Source organism: Leptopilina boulardi, unplaced genomic scaffold (genome assembly GCF_019393585.1).
Source record: "Leptopilina boulardi isolate dan_hultmark-lab unplaced genomic scaffold, ZJU_Lbou_2.1 LbouV2_327, whole genome shotgun sequence".
NCBI classification, from domain to species: Eukaryota; Metazoa; Arthropoda; class Insecta; order Hymenoptera; family Figitidae; genus Leptopilina; species Leptopilina boulardi.
In genome coordinates this window covers 3,392,930-3,418,670 of record NW_026137893.1, presented here as the reverse complement: position 1 = coordinate 3,418,670, position 25,741 = coordinate 3,392,930, and the positions used below count along the sequence as shown (strand labels likewise).

The window sequence follows — 25,741 nt, the reverse complement described above, 5'->3', positions numbered from 1 at the left end:
TAAAATTATTTCCATCTCCCCCCCCCTCTCTCACTTTCTCTCTGGGCCGTGTCTAATGATAAGAAAAAGTAAAAAAATGTAATTTTTAAAAAAAATTTCCTTTTTTGAATTAATATTAAAATTTTTAGAGATCTATCGAAAAAAAATAATCAAAAATAAAGCAACTTAAAAAGTATTATCACTAGTAAGCTATCTTCTTTATATGCATTGCCTCTTTAGGGATCTTTACGAAACATCAGAAATTGCTACCCACATTCTACATCAGCAAATCGTGAGGTATGAGGGTTTTCCTCTCCATCCTCTTTTAGGATCAAAGAATCCCGGAAATTCTTCGAGGCTATTATATTATTTGAATTTTTCCTGACTAAAGTTGTTTGGGGGATTTTTTTTCCTCTCTTTTATTGGAAATAGGGGATTGAAATCATTTGGTTATTGACTGTTATATAAAAAAAAAAAATGTGCTTATAATAGCACAAAAAGTTTTGAATACCCAGAAAAAAATTATTTGCAATTCATTTATTTGTATAAAAATAGAAATCCCTTGCTCCAAAATTTAATATATAAAAAAAAATGTTTTACTTTATTCGCCCAAAAAATTTAATATTTAAAAAAAAAAACAATTATTTACTCTAGACATAGTTTTTTAAAAATGAATTTTTAAATATGTACTAGAAAAATAACCGTTGATACACTTTTTTTAAAAAAAAGTATATATACGACCTAATTATTACTATTATTATTGTTGTCGTCATCATTTTAAGTCCAGTTCGGATACTTTGTTATGATAAACAGTCGATAGAAAAGTAAATGAAAAAAGTTTTTCAATTTCACTTTGGCGACAGATTATTCGCTTCGAGTTGGAAAAGCATTCCGAGGAAATCAAAGCTCTCTCTCTCTCTCTGCAAAGACCATTTTCTCCCAAGAATAGGACCATTTTCCCTCTTGTAATTCTCGAGACTCATGAAAATTCACACAAGGGCTCCTTCGAGTCGTAGAACGAGTGAGCGTCTCTAAAAAAAAAGATTCTCTTTTTCGTTTCTTTCTCGTTCTTCGTCTTCTCTTTTTTTTATTCTTTTGCTCCAGTTTCCGCGTTAGCCTCGAGTCCAACCCGCTTAATTGTCAAATTATTCAAAGCGAGGAGCGATAATGACCGGCGAACACATCATCACTTCCACACCGATACTGTCTCTCTTTTATTTTCTACCCTAAAGTGAGAGAGAGAGAGAGAGAGGGGGGGGGAAGGGATCTTAAGCTGTGTCATTATACTCTCAGTCAACCCAATTTATTTTCTCTTAAAAACGTGTACGTTTAATAAAAAGATTATTTCGTAATGCCTTTAAAATCAAACAACTTTGAATTATAATAGAAATTTTTTTTTTCTTCTTTTTATGCAGAAGTGAGTTTGAATGATTAATAAATAGTCTTATTCGAATATTTGTAACGAAAAAGAAAATTCCCAGTGGGTGGAGCCAATAAAATTTTAGGGGCGTTAACTTTCAAAGGGCGGGGATAAAGTTCTTTGAGGGGTGGGACAAATTAATTAATGGGAGTGTCTGGGAAAAAAGTGAGCGTGTTTTTTCTTAAAGAAGTAGTTTAGAATAGGATGAAAAAGAAAATTCCCAGTGGGTGGAGCTAATAAAATTTTAGGGGCGTTAACTTTCAAAGGGGCGGGGCTAAAGTTCTTCGAGAGGTGGGACAAATTAATGAATGGGAGTGTCTAGGAAAAAAGTGGGCGTGTTTTTTCTTAAAAAAGTTGTTTAGAATAGGATAAAAAAGAAAATTCTCAGTGGGTGGAGCTAATAAAGTTTTAGGGGCGTTAAGTTTCAAAGAGGCGTGGCTAAAGTTTAACGAGGTGTTGGTCAAATTAATTAATGGGCGTGTCTGAGTTTCAAATAGGATAAGAAAAATTCCCATTAGGCGGAGCTAATATAATTTTAGGGGCGTTAACTTTTGAACTGGCGGAGCTAAAGTCTCTTAAAAGGTGGAGCATATTTATTAATAGGTGTGTCTATGTAAAAAGTGGGCTTGTTTCTTTTTTTAAGAAGTGGTTTAGAATAGAATAAAAAAGAGATTTTTAAAAGGCGTGTCAAATCAGTAAAATGGGCGTGTCTATAAAAGTGTCCATACCTAAACAAAAGGTAGGCATATTTAAAAAAGACAATATTTTTCAATAATTTTTCTTTGAGAACAAAAAGTTAATGTTACGAGAAAAAAAATTAGAATTATATTTAAAAATTTGTCGTTTCGTAAATGTTTCACAAGACGTAACTAAGAAACTACTAATAAAAACAACTTGAGGTAGAAAAAAGGCGTGTCACTTCACAGAACGTTCTCAACAAGCAGTGAAAGCAAAAATAACAAAATTATATAAAACAATTTTTTTTTGTAAAGAAAACATCATCGAAAAAAAAGTAATCGTTTCGCTAAAGAAGGCGTTTCTAATCAATAGAAAAATAAAGACACTGAAATATAATGTTAAGAGGACATTAGCAATTTAATTGAGCAGGCGTGTCTTGTCAGCGTTCCCTTAAGAACCACGCCCACTATAGATAAAAATCCAATTTGGGCGTGGTACATAAAGAAACTCTTTCAATCGATAAGGAGGTTGAATTTTTTAAAAAGTGTTCTTTTTAAACTTAAATACATACAAAATGGCGTGTCTATGTAAATTGTGGGCGTACTTGTTTTTAAACTTTGAATTCTAATAGTTTTTTTCGTTACTAAATGGAGAATAAACTTTTTCATTAAAAATATCATTTAATTTTTAGAGTTTTTTTTTTTATTTTGACGAATCACAAATTGCCTATCGGTTTACAATTATATAAATTTCAAAGGCATATCAATATAATAATTTGTAATATACTAATTGTGGATTGGCAGTTTATAGGAAATGGGCGTTATTTTAATAAAAAATGGGCGTGGTAAAACTTAAAAGCAAAAATTTTTCAACTAACAAAAATGTCGAAAATTTTGTAGGGAATGCCCCTTAACTTTTTCCAAAATGGGCGGTTCCAAAGTGGGCGTGGTAAAACCTAAGGGTGATCGATTTCAAAGGAACGCCCCTTAACTTTTACCAAAATGGGCGGTTCCAAAGTGGACGTGGTAAAACCTAAGGGTGATCAATTTCAAAGGAAACGACCCTTAATTTTTCCCAAAATAAGTGGTTCCAAAGTAGGCATGGTAAAACTTAAGAATTATCGATTTCGTAGGAAACGTCCCTTTTCCCAAAATGGGCGGTTCCAAAGAAATGAGCGTGGTAAAACCTAAAGAGAACCGATTTCATAAGGAACGCCCTTTAATTTTCTTGAAATATGGGCGGTTCCAAAGAAATGGGCGTGGAAACGTAAAAGAGGCGTTTCTTTGATTGGAAACGCCTTCCTAAATTTTTTAAACGTCTAATTTTCTGATATTTTAAATTCTACGTTAGAAAAAAAATTTGTCTACCTTAAAAAAAAATTACACAATCTTTTTGCAAATTCTAAAAAAATCAAAAAACTCACAATTTTCGAATTAAATTTTTTTTTTATCATTTTGATCAATGAATATATTTTATTTTGATAGAAATTTTAGTACACATAATGTGCATAATGAGGTCGTAGTAGTGACAGAGAGACGCCGGTAACAGATAATGAACGATAGTGTGGGCGACAGTTTCAACTATTTTCTGGTCTGTCGTCACCCAATGTGAAAATGGAGACGATGAGTTACAAATCTGTATGTGTGTGTTCTTGATCTCTCTCTATCTCTTTCTCTCTCTCTCACTGCTTTTGGAGAACGAAAATATCCAAATGCGTGGGCTACAAGAAGTAATGATAACATTCGTCACACATCAGGAAACATTCTTCGATTTTTTAGAGGAATTTTCCGGTACTCGTAATTTTTTTTTTTTTTTTCTTTATTTTAGTCTTGGTTTATTTTTATTGATTTAAAATTTAATTATAAGAAATTGTAAATTTAGTTTCATTATTTATTTTTATATAAAAATTTAATTTAATTTTGGAATTGAATTTTTTTTTTTTTTTTTTTTGCAATGCGACAAAATATTATTTGGCAAGAAATGGTGAAAAATTTTTCGAGTCACAAATATTTACGGATAAAGTTTCGAGAATCAGGAGAGAAATGTGGCAAGGGTTATAGAGAGTAGGAGAGAGAGAGGAGAAGGGGGAAGGTTTGGATAGTGAAAGGGGTAAGAAGAGAGGAAAGTTGGGTATTGAGAATGGAAGGGGGGGAATAAAGTTTCTGAGGACAAGAAGCATCCTAAAATTCGAGTCAATAAACGAAGAGGGTCGTCCGATCGGAAATGCCCGGAAAATAACGTCCGCCAAAACAACTCCCTTTCTCAGACTCTGTTTCTCTTTCTCTCTCTCACTCTCTCTTTTTTCTTTCTTTCCGTCTGGTGGCTGGAAACTTCCTCCTACAATTTTTTTTTTTACACGATGTTTCCCATTGTCCCAATTCTATTTCTTATTATTTTTCTCCTCGTCCTAAAAATACTTATTTTCCCTTCTGAATTTTCACATATCCTATACTAAGCGTTTAAAAGGTTTATTTTCTTGTCAACAACATTGTTTTTGTTTTTTTTAATTTTTTAAAGAAAAATAAATAAATTATTTGCATAATATATAATGTAAATTGTTTCACGTAAGGTATAAGAAAAAAACAAATTCCATTTCTCTATTGCGCAGAAAAAAATGTGAAAAATTTATATTAAAATATTATTGAATATTGATTGTTATTATTATTGTTATTATTATTGAATATTTTACATGTGGAATTTGAAATGTTTAAAAAAAGAATAGGAGGAAAGAAGGAAAATAAAAACTTTGAAAAGATAAAGGTAATTCGAAGAAGCCATTTTCCCTGTGTTGTCGATAACATTCTCTTCTACTTGAGAATTCAGGATCACCTTTCTTCCTTCTCGAGACGAGTCTTTTACTTTCTTATACAGTATAGGAATCTTCTTGAATCATCCATTTTTCTCGGCGCACTCGAATTTGTTTCTCGTTTCACCCTAATTTTTTTTTTCTCTCTCCTCTTCTCCTCGATTATTCTCTCGGTTACACTGATTTTACTCACAGCTATAGTTCCACTTGGAAAGATTCCCCGAAAAGTGCCCCCTGGAGGTTCTATTAGAATTCCGCCGGAACTTTCAACCTAATTCCGTCGGAATTTCATTGGAGTTCCAAAGAATTTCCGATGTGATTCCGATAAATTTTTTTCAAAATTTTTAGAGTCCTAATTCCGTCGGAACTCCGTCGGAATCCCCTCGGAAATTCTTTGGAACTCCGATGGAATTCCGACGGAATTAGGTTGGAAGTTCCGGCGGAATTCTGATAGAACCTTTCCGGGGAATCTTTACAAGTTGGGCTGTATATTTATTTTATTATTATTATTTCATATTTTTAATAGTACCAACATCTATACTGAAATTAGTAGTATTAACACAAAACTTATAACAGTTGAGTCTAAAATTTTAGGTTAGGTTCCCCTTTTGATCTGCCAATTTCATAGCTGTAATTTTGAGGTTATGTTGGCTTCTTACCCTTTGACCGAAATTTCGAGGTTACGTTCACCTCTAGATCTATGCCATTTAACCCAATTTCGAGGTTATGTTCGATTTTTGTCTTATGACCCAACTTTGAGGTTATGTTCAATTCTTGCACCAGCGACGGAGGCGATAACTTTTTTTTATAAGTTTAAACAAATAATATAATAATAAATAATAATATAATAAATTTTTCAAAAATTCATCAGTAAAATCAAAAATTCATTTACTGAATTAAAAATACTTGTCAATCTTGAAATAATAAAAAACAAAATTCATACTCAAAGTAAACCTATATATATATATTGATTCAAAATATATAAGAATTTAAATTAAAAAAAAAAATTGCGGTTCAATAATTTTTTTTCGAACTAAATAAACATTAAAAAAAAAAAAATAAAATAAGTTCAAAAAAAGAAAAGAATGAACGTTTATTTTACCGTCGTTTTAAAATGCAGACGTTTACTGTGTGTTCAGTATAACGATTTCTCTTTTTTAGTTCGTCGATTCGCGAGCACGAATGGAGCTTTTTAAATTTCTTTCTACTCCATTAACTTCACCCGCTTCTCACTCCCCCTTCTCTTATATCGTTTCCAGTGAATCTCAACCCCTAAAAGAGAAAAGAAGAAGTTGAATCGGGGTTGGGGGGTTAGGAGGTTACTCGAGAGGGGTTGCAATGCCCTATACGTAATATCCATTTGCCGAAGCGAAGCTTCCGAAGAAGGTTATTCGTGAATGTTGAACGGTGGGGGGGAGAGGGGAGAAAGACATTTACTACCATTCGTATATGGTCCGAGTTTGTGATCAGAGTCATTTCATTTGATCTGACCCTTTCTATCGTCTTTTTCTTCAACCCCCTCAACCCCCCCCCCAACGGTTTCAACATGCACCCCTTTCCTCTTTTTTTTTTTTTTATCCATCGCTGCTGATGCTATGAAATCCAATCGTTTCATAGGCTTAAAAAAAAAATCTTGTCAGATACATAGAGAGTAATAAAATTGACTCCGTTATTTGCCTTTCACATAAAAAAAAGAAAAAATAGCGAGAGTACTTTTAAGAAAAGTTAGGGTCGATAAGTATACACAATTTTATTTCCCCACATTCTTTTGTCATTTATCTCATTCTCTATTTCAATTTAAAATTATTTTTTTAATCTTGATTTTAATAAAAAAAAAATTTTAGTCCTATTTATTTAAATTAATTATGATTTTTTTTTATTTTGTATTCAACGAATTTTTTGATTAAAATTTCGTTTATCTAAAAAAATTGCTCGATTAAATTTTTTCTTGTGAGAAAGAACTGCGTTTCCCTCTAGTAGCGAGAAGGTGCACTTACGTTGCGCGCATGCGCTAAACGTTACGCGGGAAAATTTAAATTCCAAATTGCATGGATTTACAAAACAAGCAAAAAAAGGGAATTATTTTCTAGTAAATTTTTTTCCTTTTGTTATACATGTTTGATAAAATTTAAAGAGAAAAATCAAAATTGATAGGCGAGAGTTGGTTGACGTTTTTTATGTTTCTAAGTCACTTTTTCAGTGAGTGCCGTGCGTGTGGCGGGTTTCGGAATTCCCAGTGAACAATGAGTTTTATAGCGGGCAAGCCGCATATACTCGCTTCACTGGACTTTTGTATCGCTATTGTGCGTCCTTTTATATGCTTCGCGGTGAGTCCATAAAATTCTCCCCCCCCCCCGAACTCTCTTTTTAAACTTCAACATTTCTTCTTTGCCAGAAAAATAACGAAATCCAAAAAAAAAAATTCACCCCTCAGCGAAACTGTTCAATACATTTTTGCCATATTTCGACTTTTAGTGCCAATAAAACACAGTATATTGTGACTTTGTTAAATTGTGGAAATTTACACAAGTGAATTACACTTTTTACCATATATATATCTATTTTTTTAATCCAATTATTTTTTTTTAAATAAACAGAATTTTTTTTTAAACTCCCCTTTTTACATTTAAGAAATAGTTTGATAATAAAAAAAAAGAAGATGAAGTTTATTGCTGACGGGACGCGCAAAAAAAAAGTTACAAGAGATGATAAAAAGTTCTTTTTTTTTTTTTTTAATAGGAAAAAATGTAAAAATTTTTTATTGATAAATTTGAACGATAGTAAAAAAGAAAAATATATAATTTTTTTTTTCTTCTTCTTCTTTGCTTTAGACAATAGTTAAAGTTTCTTTAATTTACGAGGTATTTTAATGTCCTCTCTAAAGAATTCCTTTGAGATGGCACTTTCGTATTTCACAATTTCTTGGAGTTAACGATCCTTGCGAGCTTTCGTCTTTGAACCGTAATCAGGTTAACTCCACTTCGTTGCCTTCAGAAGTCTTAACAACCTCTGAAATGATTTTCTCTAGCCTCTAGGAATGCGCGAAAATATATACGCACCAAGTTTTCAGAGAATGAAATTGTTAGAAATAGTTGTTTTTTTTTCTAGCAAAAGATCTTTTGAAAATAATATTATTGAATATTGTAAAAAAGAATTTTATTAAAAAGTTCTTTAATTTTTATTCTATAATGTGATTTTTTTTATTGTTTTAATATTAAATCCAAAAAATTTAAATAGTAGTTTTTTAATTTTACAAAAAAAATTTGAAATAACTAAAATTATGAAAGTAACTTTGGAATTTTTCATTTCTACGAAAGATACCTTGCTTTTATCGCATTAGGTTTTTCTCAACAATGGCAGATGTGAAAATGTTGAAATTAAAGGCGCTTTTCATGCAAAGCGTCGAAATCCTCGAGTTTCCCCGGCAGAATCCCATAAATATGTTCAGAACATCACTTGCAGATTCTTGAATAACAAAGATTTCTTGAAGCTCTGGAGATTTGAAAAACGCGGCATTGACTTTTCTTATTTCTATAGACATATATAGTTGGAGAAAAAGAAAATGAAATCTCATTGACATTTTTAGATTATGGAAAAAACAAAATTAACTCTGTTTTTTTTTTTTAAAAAAAAAATTCAATATCACTAAATATTTTTAAAAATTTTCATATATAAAAACATATTAAACAAACATAATAAATAGTTTTTAAAAATTTAACTTGAATTTACGAGACGAATTTTTCAATTGCAAATAAAAAAAAATTCTAATATCGCTAAGAAAAAAAAAAATATATTTATTTAAATCGAGAGAGAATTTCGATATCCCTTTGAAGCAAAATAAAATACTATAACGTGATTGTTATAACTTCTTTCATATTTTAAAACTAGGTTCCAAAAAAAAAAAAATGTTATATACCATTTTCGTTTTGGTGTCTCTTTGCATACATTCAGCACATATCCAATATTTCATGCGTTTTGCCTATTTTCATGCATATTGCTCGCGTTATTTGCATTTGCATTTTGCATAATTTACGATTTTCCACGCTCGTGTTCCCCTTGGTGTAACTTGCAATCTGTCACGGTTTTGTGCACCTACTGTCGTTTTTTTTTTTTTTTTTTTTTTTTATTTTTAAATTTAAATTTCCTTAAATTACAACCCGCCTTTTTTAGAAAATGAATAATTTCATAGAAACACATGTAAATTTTGGAATAATATGTCTGTGTTTAGGTGAAAAAAGAAAAAAATTCGCAAAGAACAAACGAGCATATAATAACGAAAAAAAATTTATTTTTTACACGAACTAAAAAAAGATTTATTTCTTAATAAACTTGTCTAAAAAAAAATTATTCAACTACTAGGACTCGAACCTAGATAACTTATTTAACAGTCGTGAACTTAACGACAGAGACCAATTTTTTCTTTAGTATTTAAAAATAATAAAAAAAAATTAGTATTTTAATATTTTGTAATAAAAATTATATAAAATTATGACTTTCTTTGACATTTTCAAGGTAGTGGGGGAGAGGGAAATCTACTTTTCTTCATTGAGAAAAATTTCGTGAATGCAAGAGAGGGGAAATTCGTTTGTGAGAAAAGATGGAGGGTGGAGAATGGTTTTGGAATGGGTGGAAGATTAACAGACAAATTGGTTATCTATCGGCCGCAGAGACCTATTTCACTCCCATCTCTCTCTCTCTCTCTCTCTTTCTCTCCTTTTTCTCCTCTCTCTTCTCATTTCTCCCTCCCCTCTCTTTTACCCTTTGCAACGAACGAGGCTTCTCACACCTCCTATCTCTTTCAAACGCCAAAGCTCGCGTGTGCTCATAATAGAAGCCATTAACTACACTACGCCACTGACACGTGCTGCATGGGCAAAATTTTTCATCCCTCTCTATTGCCAAGTTTGATTGATAACAGACTTTACCTACCCAATGAAAAGCGACGTGTGTTCATTGTTTTTTTTTTCTTTTTCAAAAAATTTACATCAGTCTTAGCTTTTCTGTTACTCTTTCTCAAAAAGATCAATTATTTATTTATTTTTTTATTACTAAGAAATGAGAAGAATTAAAAAAAAATTTTAAGTAAAATTATTAAAAAGTTTAAATTTTTGTTTCGTATATATGTTTAATAGTTAATCATGACTAGTTAAAATTTTAATTATTATAAAAATTGGTTAATTTTTTCGGTTTGGGAAATTCATTTTTTGCTTGTAAAAAGCTAGCACAGTATTTAACCTAATGGTGAGAATCTCACCACTAAATTTTTAAAATCCACTTCCTGGAGAATGACAAGTTTCTTCTTTAGTGAATCCTTTTGTCATTTGGCTGATGATGATAAATCTGGTAAATCCATGGTAAACACTGAAACAAAAACAATGAAAAATACTAAATACTGTATTAACAAATATAAATGAAGTAGAGAATTTTTACATTATATATTGACATACAAGATGTAAATTTTGATTTTATATATTATTTATACAATTTTAAAAATGAAATATAAACGAACTTTCATTCATCAAGATGTAATTCTAGTAAAATCCCTATCGTACATTATACATATATATATATCTATATCTCGCGACAAAGTAACTTAATAATCTTTAAACAAACGCGGCAGCAGGTTATTAATTATCGATGAAAATCCCGATTTAAAACTTGGCCTCGCCTATATAGAGTTTGTCGATAGTGTGTGATGAGTAAATACATTCAACAAATATGAATTCGTCTATACAATATATATATATATATATATATACACGAATGTGTAATTCGACTCGCAGATCGAACAGATATGGAAAATTCGACCATGTCTGTTTAATTAACGTTATATACATGTACTCTGGAAATCTCTCCTCCGCTATGCCCACATTACAAACGAGTTTGCTGGCTAAATAAGAGAGAGAGAATATAAAAAAAAGAGATATGAAATATAATATTTCTCGAGTTTCATTAATTTATTTTTCGTATTAAAAAAAAAAAGATATCGATCACCTCTTTTTTAAGATTCGAACATAATCTTAAAATTAGGTCAATGCTTATGGGTCAAAATCATTTATTTATTAATTAATAATGATATGTATTAAAATATGCCGATAAATGAGGAGCAAATTTTCAAAACTTGATAAATCCTTTTTTCAAAAAAATGGAGATAACCATAAATTTAATATTTTAAGGAAAAACTTAACTTATTGACATAACCAAGATGATTTACAATTTGTATGTTTTATATTAGTAAAAAATTACCAAAACCTGTAAATCACTCAATTATGACAAAGTTCAATTAGAAACATAACGCCTTGAATATAAAAACATTGTTATAGAAATAAATTATTATAAATTTTTTATTTTAAAATTTAGTGGTTATGTGTGGAAAGTCATTTGTTTGAATTTCTCGAAATAAGAAAATATGGATTTATCAGGTTTTGAAAACTTGCTCCTCAAATGTAATATAATCGTAACGACTGAATGTTAAAATAATAAATAAAGGAAAAAATACTTACAATTAAATATCAATGTACAACAGTTCGCAGGGTTGGGTTATTGATATACTAGAAGCACGGTGCGGCAGCTTGTTGTCACTATATATCAACAGCGTTGGGTTGCTATAATCAATATATCATCTATAAAATACATTTATTATTTTCAATACGATATTAAAAAAAAAATTTGTATTTTCTCAACTTGTTAAAAATGTAAACATTTTTAAGTAATTCTTTACAAACAAAAGAAACTCAAAAAAATAATCATAGACACCAAAACAAAATTAAATTTTTTTATTTCATGTCAATACCGATAGGTTTACACAAGTACATTTGCCGAATTCACAAACAAAGCATTATACAATATAAATCATGAAAAAAAAACTAACTTCGCATTGATATTGCGCGTGTTTTAATTAAAAAGAATTTTATATATTTCAAACCGTATCCAATGAATTCGAATAAAATAACGTTAAAATCATTTTGTCTGCAAACTGATGAGAAAATCAAATTTATCAATATAAAGCTATTCAGCAAACAAATTTTACGTGCTCGTAATGTTACTACCATTTTTTAATTAAAATATTACATTTTTCATGAACATTTTCTTTCTTTTTTTTTTATTGAAAAATATTTTATTCTACATATAACTCTCTATATTTCAATATACATATAAATACAGAAGAGTAAATTAAAGTTGCTTTTGTGTTAATTAAAGTCGGCTACATTATATCTTTAGAGATTGGCAGGAAAAAATTGTTTTTTTTACAATATTACGAAAAATAAACAAAAATTTTCCTATTGTTGGTTTACCATTCATGTTATTTTCATTAAGTGAATAATAAATCGTATTTTTTTTTGCGCAGCGAGGGAAAAAAATATTTGTTAAATATTTATATTTTTTTTTCCATTAATTTATTTTTTTTTTTAATGAATTTTGTTTATTAATTATTTTTTTCCTCTTCATGACGGAAGGAAATATCATCATTTTTCACAAGGAGAAGATTAATTAAATTTTTTTTTTCCTATATCCAGACTCTTTCGTTGACCCATATTTTTGCTTCGGTTATTTGAAAAACATCAAAGAAATTTTATTTCATAAGCTCAATTACTTTTCCCGAAACTTTGACCTTCTTCTTCTTATATATATATATATATATACATGAATATTGATTTTCTCGTCAAGAGAGAAAATATGTTAATAAATTAAATAGCAATATTCGTTGAGATCCAATTTCACTTTGAAGTTCAATTAAGAAAATTATTAATTAAAATTTATTTTCCCCATGAAATATAAATGAGTCCCGTGATGTAAATTATTAACTTTTAAAAATATAATATAACTTTATGGCAAAATCTTCATTAAACGGGAATAAAAAAAAAAAAAAAGAAAATAACTGCGAATAACTAGATGAGAAAATTTCCATATACAGTTTTGAAATTGGTCGATAAAATGAAAATTAAAGTACACGTCAGAGTCTATCAGGATGCTTTTTCATATATATATATATATATATATGTATATATCTACTTTTCTAATAAAGTCGAAGCCAACGTGGAGAAAATCTTGGAGGAGAAGGAAGATCACGTTTTTCGCGTGTGTATCGCTCGAAGGCTATTCTTATTTTAAGGAGAAAAGATCTTCATGTTTTTTTTTCTCTCTTTTTCCTCAAGGCAATTCTTTCCATGATAAAAGATTGGCACAATGGAAGGGGAAGAAATTGTTGTAAGAAAAGGAGGCAAAAAAAAAAAAAAATGTAAAGGAGGACTTGTGTTTTACGAAGAATTGGAAAAAGCAAGACGATTGATCGAATATCTTTACATGTATGAGATCTTGATCCTCGTGAGTATCTCTATTCTCAAGCAATTGATATGGGAAGACGAGGGTAAAAAAAAAAGTAGATTTATATAACATTCCAATTTATACGATAAAAAGCGATATTGATTTCGTATTTCATTTCTTTTTTCATTTCTTTCTGTTCAATTCTGATAATTATTCTCAAAAATCTACTTACTTATTTATAATAATATTATTTAAAAAAAAAATTTTTTTTTAAATTAAAAAGAAATAATTGAAAAAAAATTACTTTAGTGTGAAAAAGATTTTTCTCATCTCCAGGGGGCTATTTCGTCTAAAGCCGGCACTGTACACCCCCTCCTCTTTTCTCATATCGAATAAGGGTTTGTGATGCAAGAAATTTATTGTCAAACATTACGAGAGTTGAAGTTTGACACAAAGAAAATCTTCCTAGATTTTAGATATAAAGTGTATTGTTGTTGCACGCAATTTGCTAATAAAGGACAAATTAGCCAATTGCGTGCGACCCTTTTCATGAGAGCGGACAACAAATCATTCCCCCCTCCCCTCCATTTGTCGAGAGCCAAACACCCATAACACAAAGAAATTGAATTGCCATATTAATAATTGTTAAATATTTATTAACACAATAGTAAAAAGAAATATACTATTTTTTTAATATTACAAAATAAATATTTTTTAACATTATAAACAATAACAAAAAATTTTGTTTAAAATGTAAAAAAACAATTTTTTCTCATTTTATTGATTTTGAGAGAAAACATTTTGAGAAAAAGTTAATATATAATTTACATATATATATAACAGATTTTGCTGTATTGTTAGCACTACAATTATTATAATACCCATACATTGGAAATAAACAGAAAACATATTATTATATTATTGGCCCGAGGTAAAATTGACGTGTTTGTGTAAATTTCTGACTTAATTGTACGTTTGTTAATTTTTATTAGTATTCACGAAAATTTCATTTATAGTACACGCACGTACAGAATTATTATTATACGTTATTATAATTTTCGAAACAGAAAATTTTCATGTTCTTGAAGGGATTAAACAATTTAATTATACAATAATGTTGGTTCTCGTGTTTTAAATTATTATCACAAATAATTGTTTAATTAAGGATGTATTTATCAAAAAATTTTATTTCTTTAATTCAAAAAAACAAATTTGAAAAAAAATTAATTCGCCTAGGACACCTTTTTTTATAGAGCCGGCCCTGTTTAAAAATTTCTAAAAGAAAAAAAAACATATATTTCAAGTTGAAAAAATTACTAAAAAGTCAAAGTTAAATATAGAATTAAATTCAATTTATTAGAGTCTCAGTTTTTTTTTCTCTCGCTACAAAAATGTTGGCAATTTGGTGAAAGATACCATTTTTTTTTTAAACACTTTTTTCTTTTCTTTTTTTTTATTTGCACGGAAAGTCGTGACACATTTCATGGCTCGTTTTTTTCGATAATAATTTTTTTTAAGGGATAATCACGTTTGACGTTATATGGATGTAGTTTCAGAAAAGAGAGGTCGATTAGAAAAAGCTCGTATCGTGTATACCTACCGCCGTGAGCTGACAACATGTGTATGATGTCCCCGTGATAAATAAAAACACTAAAACCCTATATTATGACGCATAAACTTGATTCCAAAAGAATTTCTTGTTTCCCTCCCTCAAGTCATCAAATATAAAGCCTTTTTTTAATTTCATTTTTTTATATCAGCAGGGCTGACTCTAAAATAGAGTTGCCCCAGGCGACAAAATTATATATATATATATAACAATAATTAACCTACAAAAAAAATTTACATTTTTAAAATTGACCTAATGATACTAATTATGCCGTAAGATAGGCATTAATTTATTTTTTGCTTATATAAAGCTAGCACAGTATTTAACCTAATGGTGAGAATCTCACCACTAAATTTTTAAAGTCCACTTTCTGGATTATGATAGGTTATTTCTTCTTTAGTGAATCCTTTCCGTCAATTGTCTCTTGATTATAAATCCGGTAAATCCATGGTAAACACTGAAACTCACAAAAAAATTTAAATTAATATTTAGTTTTTATTAATTGAATATTATTATATTCAAAATGTTGTGAAAAATATAAAAGAAAAGAGTATGGCACAACTATTTACATTTTACAAGTTCCTCGAGGAGGTTTATCAACAGTTAAGTGTCAGAATCCAAATAAATATTTTCCATCTTTTTTCCTCCCTTTTCCCTCCTTCAATCCTCTCTCGTTTTTCTTTTTCTTGACTTTCCTCCCCCTTTTTCCTCAACCTTACACTACTACCACCACCACAAAGCATTTTGAGGATTATTGAATTTCCTGTCATTTCCAGAAGAAATACGCTCTATTTACTTTGGCGGGTGGTTTTACCACCAAGGCACAGAGTGTGTAAGGGAAATAAGAAATGTACGTAATGCCGACGACGTCAACGATGCTCTCCTACCCGCGCTTTCGTTTTCTCACCCTGCAAAAGATTTTCCACCTTTTCCCTTCTAACCAACACCCCCTCCTCCCTCACTCCCACCCTTCGCCATCCTACCCATTCCAAGTTTGCGTCTCTTTTCATTCGTTGAGAAGTTGACATCCGCCATTGCGCCAACAGAAATAGCAAACGAGTGAAAAGGGGAAATATATATATGTATATATAAGGAAAATGGAAAAAAAACCCTTAGAAACCGATGACTCGAGTAATTAGCGGTATTTTAAGAGCCTTTTCTCAAAGTGTCCTGCTTTTTGTTTATTATTATTATTGCTTTTCTTGTACACACCGTAGTTATTAATAAAGAAAAATTATATAAGATTTAAAAAAAAAAATTGAGCAGTAGAAGTTATTGTATAACTTATAAATGCTATAAGGAGCAACCCCGGGAACCTAAATATTATTTTTCATTAATATTATTAATTATTCATCATTAATATAAAACAACCTTTTTGACAAACCTCTTCATTTTTTTATATTTTTTTGTGTCCACAATCATCTGAATAAAAAAACAGTTTATAAGTTAAAAATGATATCGATTATAAAGTTTATTATCTCGTTTGCGAACGGTTGTTTTTTCGAAACTATTGTGCTTTGACCTTTACGTTGTTTAAAGGTAAAATCACATGGAAGCATTATGTATCAAAGTCTATGAGTGGGAGAAGGACAAACAAATTTATCTTTTTCATAGTCATAAGATCTATTTACAAAACTTACGCCTCCATGTGAATTCACCCTAACGACTTCCGTGAGCGTAGGCGCTAATAAACATTTGATGACCAGTAAAGTCCCATTTGTCATAATTCTCGGTTAACTACCGCACCCTGCTGTAGGGAAAATTTAGTTTCTTGTTAAAATTAAAAGTTACTATAAAGTCAGTAAATTTTCACTTAATCAGGATGCGGTAGTTGATGGAGAATTATATGACAAATGGAAACTTTGGGAATATTAGTAGCCTTTCAAAAATGTCACTCGACAAATTTTTATAGGCCAAAGCAAAATGAATGTCGGATACGGAAACAGGGTATGAAATAGAAAAAGGCAGAAAAAGACAAAAATATTCTGTCCTTTTGCTTGTCTTCCATTCCCGTAATCGTCGATTAATTTTGTTTTGGCCTTGATTCTTCCTTACGTCATTTATATCAGTAGGGCTGACTCTAAAATAGAGTTGTCCCAGGCGACAAAATTATATATAATAATTAACCTACAAAAAATTTACATTTTCCAAATTGACCTAGTGATACCACTTATGACGTAAGGTAGGCATTGATTAATTTTTTGCTTATATAAAGCTAGCACAGTATTTAACCTAATGGTGAGAATCTCACCACTAAATTTTTGAAGTCCACTTTCTGGATTATGATAGGTTTCTTCTTTAGTGAATCCTTTCCGTCAATTGTCTGATGATGATAAATCCGGTAAATCCATGGTAAACACTGAAACTCACAAAAAAATTTAAATTAATATTTAGTTTTTATTAATTTAATATTATTATATTCAAAATGTTGTGAAAAATATAAAAGAAAAGGGTATGGCACACTTCCTGGATTATAATATGTTTCTTCTTTAGTGAATCCTTTCGTCAATTGGCCAATGATGGACTTTGAAAATATTTTTTTTTTTTGTCTTTTGGGCTAATTTCCATAAATTATCGACCTTTTGGGAGAAAAAGAATACTATGAAAACATAGTTCCATTTGAAGTAGTTTATTCCTCTCGGGTTTCGACCTTAGACGCACCACACTGCCAACTGGGGAGCTGTTCCTGTATATATATATATATATCAAAACGGGCAATCTTCCTTGCTTTTCGCCGCAAGGCTTCTCCTCTCTTACCTCTCTCCCCCCCCTGTTTTATACCCCTCTATTTCGCCCTTCTCAAACTAGTTAAATCATTCTGCCGCGGGCCGACCACCCCCAAAAACACCGGATTCAGATCACGTACAAGGAATTTATTTGAGGCGCGTATGCGCCATGAAACAAGTTTGCGCCCGCTAGAGTTTTGCTAACCAAGGGCCGCTCTCTGTGTGTGTGTGGGTGTGATATGCGCGCCCACTGACCTCCCCCAACTCCAATTCTCTTATTCCTCAAGAGGACCACTCCTCCATCCCCCTATTCATTGGGCTCTTCTGCTTTTGAAAAGTTTTGTTCGCGAGAACTGAGTATAGCCTGCGCTGAATTCGAATCTTATCAGAACGTTGCTCATAAAGATTACAATTTCGTGACGAGGGTTCTATTACTTTTAAGCATGTAAAATTACAATTTATCAACTAGAATTTATAAATTTCATTTTCACGTATAGAATTTGAATTTTATTATCAGAAAAAGAAATTTAAAGACGCAATTTCTGATTAATTTCGTATTGTAGAGAGATCATAATTTTCATTAACTATGCAATGTGAACTGACATTAATAAGATATGCTTTAGTTTTTGTATTTTAGAAAGACCCTAAAATCCCGATTTCAATTATGTTTTTCTCCCATTTTCCTTATTTTATATCATTCAATTTTCTAAGCTTTTTTCCTCCCTTTCTGTATTTTTCTCTTTCTCTCTCTCTTTATTTTTCCGGCCAAAAACCACAACAACATTAGTTGGTCGATTAAATGAGAAATCGATCAATAAAGGATTAGAGTCTTGGTATAAGAGTTTTTGTAGAAAATGGAAGAGGATTTTTTTTTACCCCTCGTGTGGAAAAGAAGCTTTGTTTCTATCCCTTTAACACTGAGTTCTACCAGTGTGGTTTTATTTTTACATTGGCTTTGAATCCCTTTTTAAAATCCTCTTAAGTTCTCCCTCCATTTTTCGGTCTTCTATATATATATATATATATATACAATAGTTTCGCAACTGTATTTAAAATGAAAAAAAAACTCATTTGCTCCAATACAGTAATCTTATAATGACCCATTTTTTTTATATATATAGAATTAAAAAAGATTAATGCAAATTTTTATTTTTATTTCGTTTAACAAAAAAACCTTTAATATTTGTAATTTTCATGGAACGTTGGTTTGGTTTATCAGCTGATCAATAAATTCGATAAAATATTTGGAACCTGCCCCTTTGCAAAATCGGATTTCAATTTGGGTAAAAGCGCTCTCCCAAAGTTTGTTGATATTTACACAACATATATATATATATATATATATATATATAGAGAGAGAAAGAGAGAGAGAGAGAGAGAGAGAGAGAGAGAGAGAGAGAGAACGGGGAGAAGTTAATCAACATGAAATTCAACTCGTTACATTATTACCAAAAACGTAAATACTCGAAATTATTTTCAATAAATACGCTTTCATACGTTTCTCATAAATAACTTGTTTTAGCAATACTTTTTATTTATTAATTCTCATATTTTACGAATTTCATATGTTTTTCGTTATCAAAAATATGTAAATAATTTTTTTTTTTTTAATTAAAAAATAAATCGAGCGTGAATTTATATTTTATTATTGAATTTTTGTAGTTTTTCTTTAATTAATATATTATATGTTTTTAATTCTTGATAAAAAAATAATATTTTGCTAGTTTAAAAAAAAAAGTGTTGGTTGTAGGTCTATATAGAGGATTAGGAAAAATTCCGCGGTTCGTAATAAAATTCGTGAGTAGAATATAAAGTGGGCTTTCGAGACGCCTATCGTGTCACGTAAAGTCTACGCTTAAACGTCTTATTCTAGAAACGTCCGTGCCTTGGATTCAAGTTAAACACCGTTTCGAAGCTCTCTCGTTAGTCGTCAATCCGCACGGAACACGCCTTGTTTGTTCTAAGTCTTCAACATTGAACTCGATTTACTTCAAAATATTTATCTTTATTTCCACAAATTGTTATAGAATTAAAAAAAAAAATTGACTACTAAAGTAAATTCTTTGAAAATCAAAATTGCTTTCAATAGAATTATTTATTTTGTAAAAAATTTATTATTCATTAGATTCGTTATTAAGTGGAAAATTTTTATCTATAAGATTATGATTTTTGGAAATGTGTAATAAGACGGTGATAAAATTAATTATAGTCAGTGAGTAAGGGAAGGAAGACGACGTGCTCATAGCAGACGACGTGTCATTGGCCTGTTTTTATTTCGACCAATCAGTGATAGAGCGTCATTTACAGTTTCAGTTGATATATGTATGCTTTGTGGATACATTATTTCTTGTGAAAGTGAAGTTTAAAAATTGTATTATTCGGATGAATACTGTGCTAATTTGATAAATAACACTGGTTATTTTACCTGAAGAAAAATACCTAGAGTAAAAATATTTTCTTAATTATTATCAATAACTATTTTGTTTTTTAACTAATTGGAAATAACAAATAATTTTTTATCTAAATTTTTTTTTTATCGTTAAAGTGAAGTTTAAAAATTGTATTATTCGGATGAATACTGTGCTAATTTGATAAATGACAATGGTTATTTTACAAGAAGAAAAAAACCTAGCCTAAAAATATATTCTTAATTATTACCAGTTTTTTTACTAATAGAAAATAACAAATAATTTTTTAAATTTTCATTGGAATATTTTTTCTTATCGTGAAAGTGAAGTTTAAAAATTGAATTATTCGGATGAATACTGTGCTAATTTCATAAATAACAATGGTTATTTTACCAGAAGAAAAAAACCTAGTTTAAAAATATTTTCTTAATTATTATCAATAACTATTTTGTTTTTTAACTAATTGGAAATAACAAATAATTTTTTATCTGAATTTTTATTGGAATTTTTTTTCTTATCGTGAAAGTGAAGTTTAAAAATTGTATTATTCGGATGAATACTGTGCTAATTTGAAAAATGATAATGGTTATTTTACCAGAAGAAAAAAAACTAGCCTAAAAATATATTTTTAATTATTACCAGTTTTTTTTTTTACTAATTAAAAATAACAAATAATTTTTTAAATTTTCATTGGAATTTTTTTTCTTATCGTGAAAGAGAGAGTTTAAAAATTATATTATTCGGATGAATACTGTGCTAATTTGATAAATGACAATGGTTATTTTACAAGAAGAAAAAACCTATCCTAAAACTAAAATAATTATTACCAATAATTTTGCTTTTTTAGTAATTAAAAATAAAAAAAAAATTTTTATATTTTATTCCTGTTTTGAATCTTTTTTTTTGAGTATCCTAAACAAAAACATTTGAATTTCTTTCGTTTATTTACAATAACAATAGAAATATTATCCTTTTTTCCTGCCCAACCCAAAAATCAACATTTTTTTTGCGAAGTAAAGGTGAATTTTTTAATAGAAAAAAAAAATAGGAAAGAATATTTTACGCCCGAATGAAAATCATGAGAGAGAGAGAGCGACTATATTTGGAAATCAGCGATCCGTGAGACGAGCCAAAGTCGCCCTTCTGTAACCGCCCTCCCTCCCTTCAACCATTGCCATTACATTTTGTTACCATGGCTTATACTTCCAGTACCGTGAGCGGGGTATTCTATAAATTTATGAAAATCCAGACAACGCGCACCAGCGCTCCCGCGTTTTCGACTTCCGGTGAGCTTTTGGGGGGGTAAAAGCTTTTATCCGCATATAACGATTGCGCGGCTCAGTTCTTGATTAATCGGAGAACTATCGTATCAGCGTTTTTCCCTCGATTAAGTCGATGGCGAGAGGGTGAAAGGGAGAGAGAGAGAGAGAGAGAGAGAGAGAGAGGGTTTTCGATAACACACAAGCGAATCAGCCCAGCCAAGAAAATAAGAGCACTCAATATCAGAACCAAGTATTTTTCATTTAATGATGAAAAACCCTCTTTTCATTGAAGATTTAGAGTCGCCTTTTTTTATTAGAGAGAGAGAGAAAAGTTTTTTTTTAAGAATTTTTTTCCATTTTTAAAAATATTTTCTTTGAGGAAAATGTAATTTTAGCTAAATAGGAGAATATTAAAATTTAATATTTGTTATTCTTAATTTTTCTATTTTTTGTTTCAGGTATGCAGTGATCTTCGGTGTTTCATTATTGCGATAGAAAATGCTGTCGGTATGTTTAACGCTTACAAATAATCCAAGTAGAAACAAATCCCTGATTAAAATATTTATTTTATAAAAAAAGTTACAATAATTTTTTTTTTATATACATATATCTTTTATACGATTACGTCAGACACAAATTTGGTTCGTTGGGAGTGAGAGCTTTTCTTGCAGACTCTCATATACCCGTTAATAGAATTCGAAGTATTTCCCCTTGCAATTTGAACTCAAGTTCTCGTAGCTCCTCTTGCACTTCCTTTCAATCTCTCCAAGATTCGACACTCTTCGTATCTCTCTCTCTCTCTCTCTCTCTCTCTCTCTCTCTCCTCACTTAAATTCAACACGAATCTTCACAAACATTTCAAGCTCATTCTCGTAAAATTTCCCAAGGTGGTCTTGTCAATGGAAAATTTCTTTTTTTTTTTTTGAACTGAAAATATTTTTTTGCCTTCTTGGTTAAGGAAAAGCTTTTCTTATATTATATATTTCTAATTATAATTTATTTAATTTCTTTTGAATATTTTTGAAGAATAATTCTTTTTTTCGATCTCCGTTGGAAAAAAAAAATTACTTGGAGGTAGATTTTATTTCCAGGAACGTAACAATTGACTTGAAGCTTCGAATGTAGTGCAAGCCTCTTTTATGACGCTTTTATTTACGCTAGATCCGTAAGAAATATTACATTTTCCAAGTAAACTCGTCTTAGTCTCCAGTTTTCCCTTAACTGTGTTCTCTTTTACTTTGGTTCTTCTTATCCAGGAACGTTCTCCTTGCCCCCCCCCCAAACTACCAACCCTCTAACTCAGTGTGCTACTTTTCCTCTTCTGAGAGAAATAGAGAAGGAAGGAAAAGAAGAAGAAGAAGAAAAAGAGAAACTGCTCTCCATTACCATTTATAGTGATTCCTGAACCATCTCGCTTAGAAGGACCAACACATCCAACCGCTCGCCTTGTAGAATCAGCAGCGCGTCTTCTTTCTTTCGTAGCATCTGATTTATGGTCTTTGTCATCCACCGATGCATCTTCACGATTCCCTTTCAAAAACCATCTTATCTTTCTGCTTTTTTTTTATCTCCTTCCCGGTCCACTTTTTCAAATGTATAATATGTACTCCCCCCCCCCATACTGTGTTATATGGTATTTGTATTTTCTTTCGATTAGTTTTCTACAGAATTTGTCACTAAAAATATTAAATATAACTAAATACTCTTTAAAATATGTTTCCAAATGAAAATTAACAACTGGTACGTTTCACTACAACTTTTGGCTTCCAGTGTAGGAAATACCAAAAAAAAAAAAAAAAAAAACGTTGGACAAATTTCCCATCCTATATTGAAGACAAATGTTTTCCTAACTAAATCATCGGAAGCGGAAACCACAAAATACATAACAAAAATTTGCTATGTATTTTTATGAGTGAAGACATCTCGAGAAATCGAAGAATAGCAAAAGCAATGGCAAAGGAATAAACGTTGGCTGTCTGCCAAAGAGAGAGAGAGAGAGAGAAAGAGAGAGAGAGAGAGTCGGATGCCCCTTATGCTGAAAGTTAATTTACGTAATGGCGTGTTTAAAATCACGCGCGCGTTTGGATTCGCGGCTTTCCAAACGACAACGATTCATGTAAAAATTTCTCATCTCTCTCATCCTCTTCAAACTCAATCTTCAGAGGTCATTAACCTCTCCCTTCATCAGGATTTTGTCATCGATGGATTCGTTTTAAAACGAAGGTATAAAAAAATTCAATTTCTTGTAACGAGCGATTGAAAAGAAGACTTTGAAGAGTGACAGAGAGAAAGAGAGAGAGAGAGAGAGAGAGTAAAAAAAGAGACTAAGGGATGAAATATAGAAAGAAGAGACTCGGATAATAGAGCAGAGATGGGGGAGAAGGGAGAGGGAACAGCTATAAAAAGAAAGAACAATAAAAAATAAAACGGAATATCAATCAACTTTGATCCCTTTTTTTTCCAAATCGAATTACTTTTTTTTTTTTATCAATAAGTTTCCTTTTTTTTATTATCATTTCATAAGAACTAAATATTATGGGTTTATATAGTAAAAAAATTGAAATGTCTTTTTTCGAAGAGTTGGAAATTTTTTTTTTAATATACTTTTTTTAATTTTCTTTTTTTCACTTTAAAATATAGATATTTCTGTTAGTAGGACTTTTGAGAAATATTTCCTGTGCATTATTATATGGAAATAATGATTTAAAAAAAGGGTTATTCGGATGAATACTGTGCTAATTTGATTGTTATTTTACCGGAATAAAAAGAACCTAGTGTAAAACATTTTCTGTGCTTTATCATATGAAAATAATGATAAAAAAAAAGATTATTCGGATGAATACTGTGCTAATTTGGAATAATAACCTTTTCAATGATTTCGTATTAGTAGTGTATATTTTTAATAATTGTTTTGTTAAACCCATACTTTAAGAGGTATTTTATAATTACATGTTTAGTGGTAGACTATTCCATCTGCTTCCTGAAATAAATTGCCCAACCCCACATCCTATTTATTTTACACTCAGTTTACTTTCGTAAACCATGTTAAATTACATTATTATTTAATCTTCATTCCTCTCCCTCATTCTTTTTGAACCCTCTCTCTTTCCACTTACAATTAGTTTAAAGCAATGTCTAATTGTTATCATTCTCCATTCATTTGCACCCTCTAATTTTGTTTCTAAGTATATAATTATTTAACATTGAATTTTAATCTCCAAAAGCCCGCTAACCCTTTTCCTGTATATAAAGTCCCTCTAGGAAACTCTAAATTAATCCCTATAGACATAAACTTACAAAAATTAATAATTTAATGGCGGGCAAACTATTTTTCGAAAAAAAAGGTATGCAAAAAAATCGATTTTTTAAACCCCTTAACGTTCTCTCCTCTATTATTAGGAATTAATTTAGAAACTCGATGGAAACTCCTCGAAAATTTACTATACCTCAATGCGCTTATGAGTTTTGAGTTTCCAGAGTTTGTATCGGTAGAAATGTTTAATTTTATGAATTTAAATCAAAAACGTCCTATTTGAAATGTCATCAAGGAGAAAAATTGTCTACACTATATATAAAAGTAAAATTTTTTTTCTCCAAGAGTAAATTGTGTTTTAGAATAAAGGGATGATTTAAGTTGGTTCGCGCGGGAGTTGTGTCTGTATATATGTGTGAGACTGTAGAGAGACCACATTTGTCACCTTAGCGCATCGTTCACCCCTGACATTTTCACCTGGGAATATTTACCTCTATGGCAAATTACTGACGTCGGTCTCTATCGCTTAGGGCTGAGGCTCAAACTTTGCGAAACTCCTGTCCACTATAGACCAGTTTGATTCCCCTCAGGGAAATGAACATCCATTTTGTCTCCTCTGTGTATATTATATATATATATGCTTTAAAAGCAGATTAATTTTTATTTTGACATTTTTCTAAAACTTTTATCATTTTTTTGCTGTTTTATTTTTTTTTCATAATTTACAAAAAAATTTTATTGATTACAAGAAAAAAACTGACAATTTATAAAAGAGGTTATTTAAAAAAAAAAACAATGCAATTATGAATATTTTCGTAGAAATAAAGTCGGCTAACAGAGTCAAGAGATAATAGAGAAAAGATAACGATATACCGACAAAGAAAAATTAATTAAAAACAAGTTGGAAAAATTACATAATTTCCGTAAAAACGTGAAAGTGGAGTTAATTAAACTAAAATGCCTCGAGCATTCGTTGGATGAAGAAAAAAAAATGAAGAGCCATGAAAAAACATTTATTTTGAAATTTTCTAGGGTACTTTAATTTTTTTTTTTTTTTTTTTTTTGAAAAAATTATACACCTTGTGTATAACGAAAATGAAGGAGGGAAATATTGAAAATGGCACAGGTCAAGGTTCTATGAGAGAAAGAAAGAGGCGTTGGCGCTTTTTTTTTTTTTCTTTCTCCACACCCCAGTTTGGATAAGAAAGAAAGACGGCGGGTAATTAAGTTAAAAAGCGTCGTCTCGCTTGCACCTTATCACAGTCCAAGCCCTTTTGTTCTTGCAAAACATTTTTCATCGTTTACGCGTAACAGCCGGGAACTCCCTTCTCTCTT

General features: G+C 30.2%; 1 protein-coding gene across 3 annotated transcripts in view; it reads left to right on the top strand.

Moving 5' to 3' along the window:
* The window catches only part of LOC127284870 (uncharacterized), a 431,539-nt gene that overhangs the window by 239,169 nt on the left and 166,629 nt on the right, over positions 1-25,741 (top strand). The window contains exon 3 of one of the 3 annotated variants that reach the window (XM_051310569.1): positions 21,612-21,660. The exons of the other annotated variants lie outside the window; for them this stretch is intronic. Coding sequence (XP_051166526.1) covers positions 21,652-21,660 — 9 coding nt within the window. The 5' untranslated portion in view covers positions 21,612-21,651. The remainder of the gene's footprint in view (positions 1-21,611; positions 21,661-25,741) is intronic. 3 annotated transcript variants of the gene reach the window in all.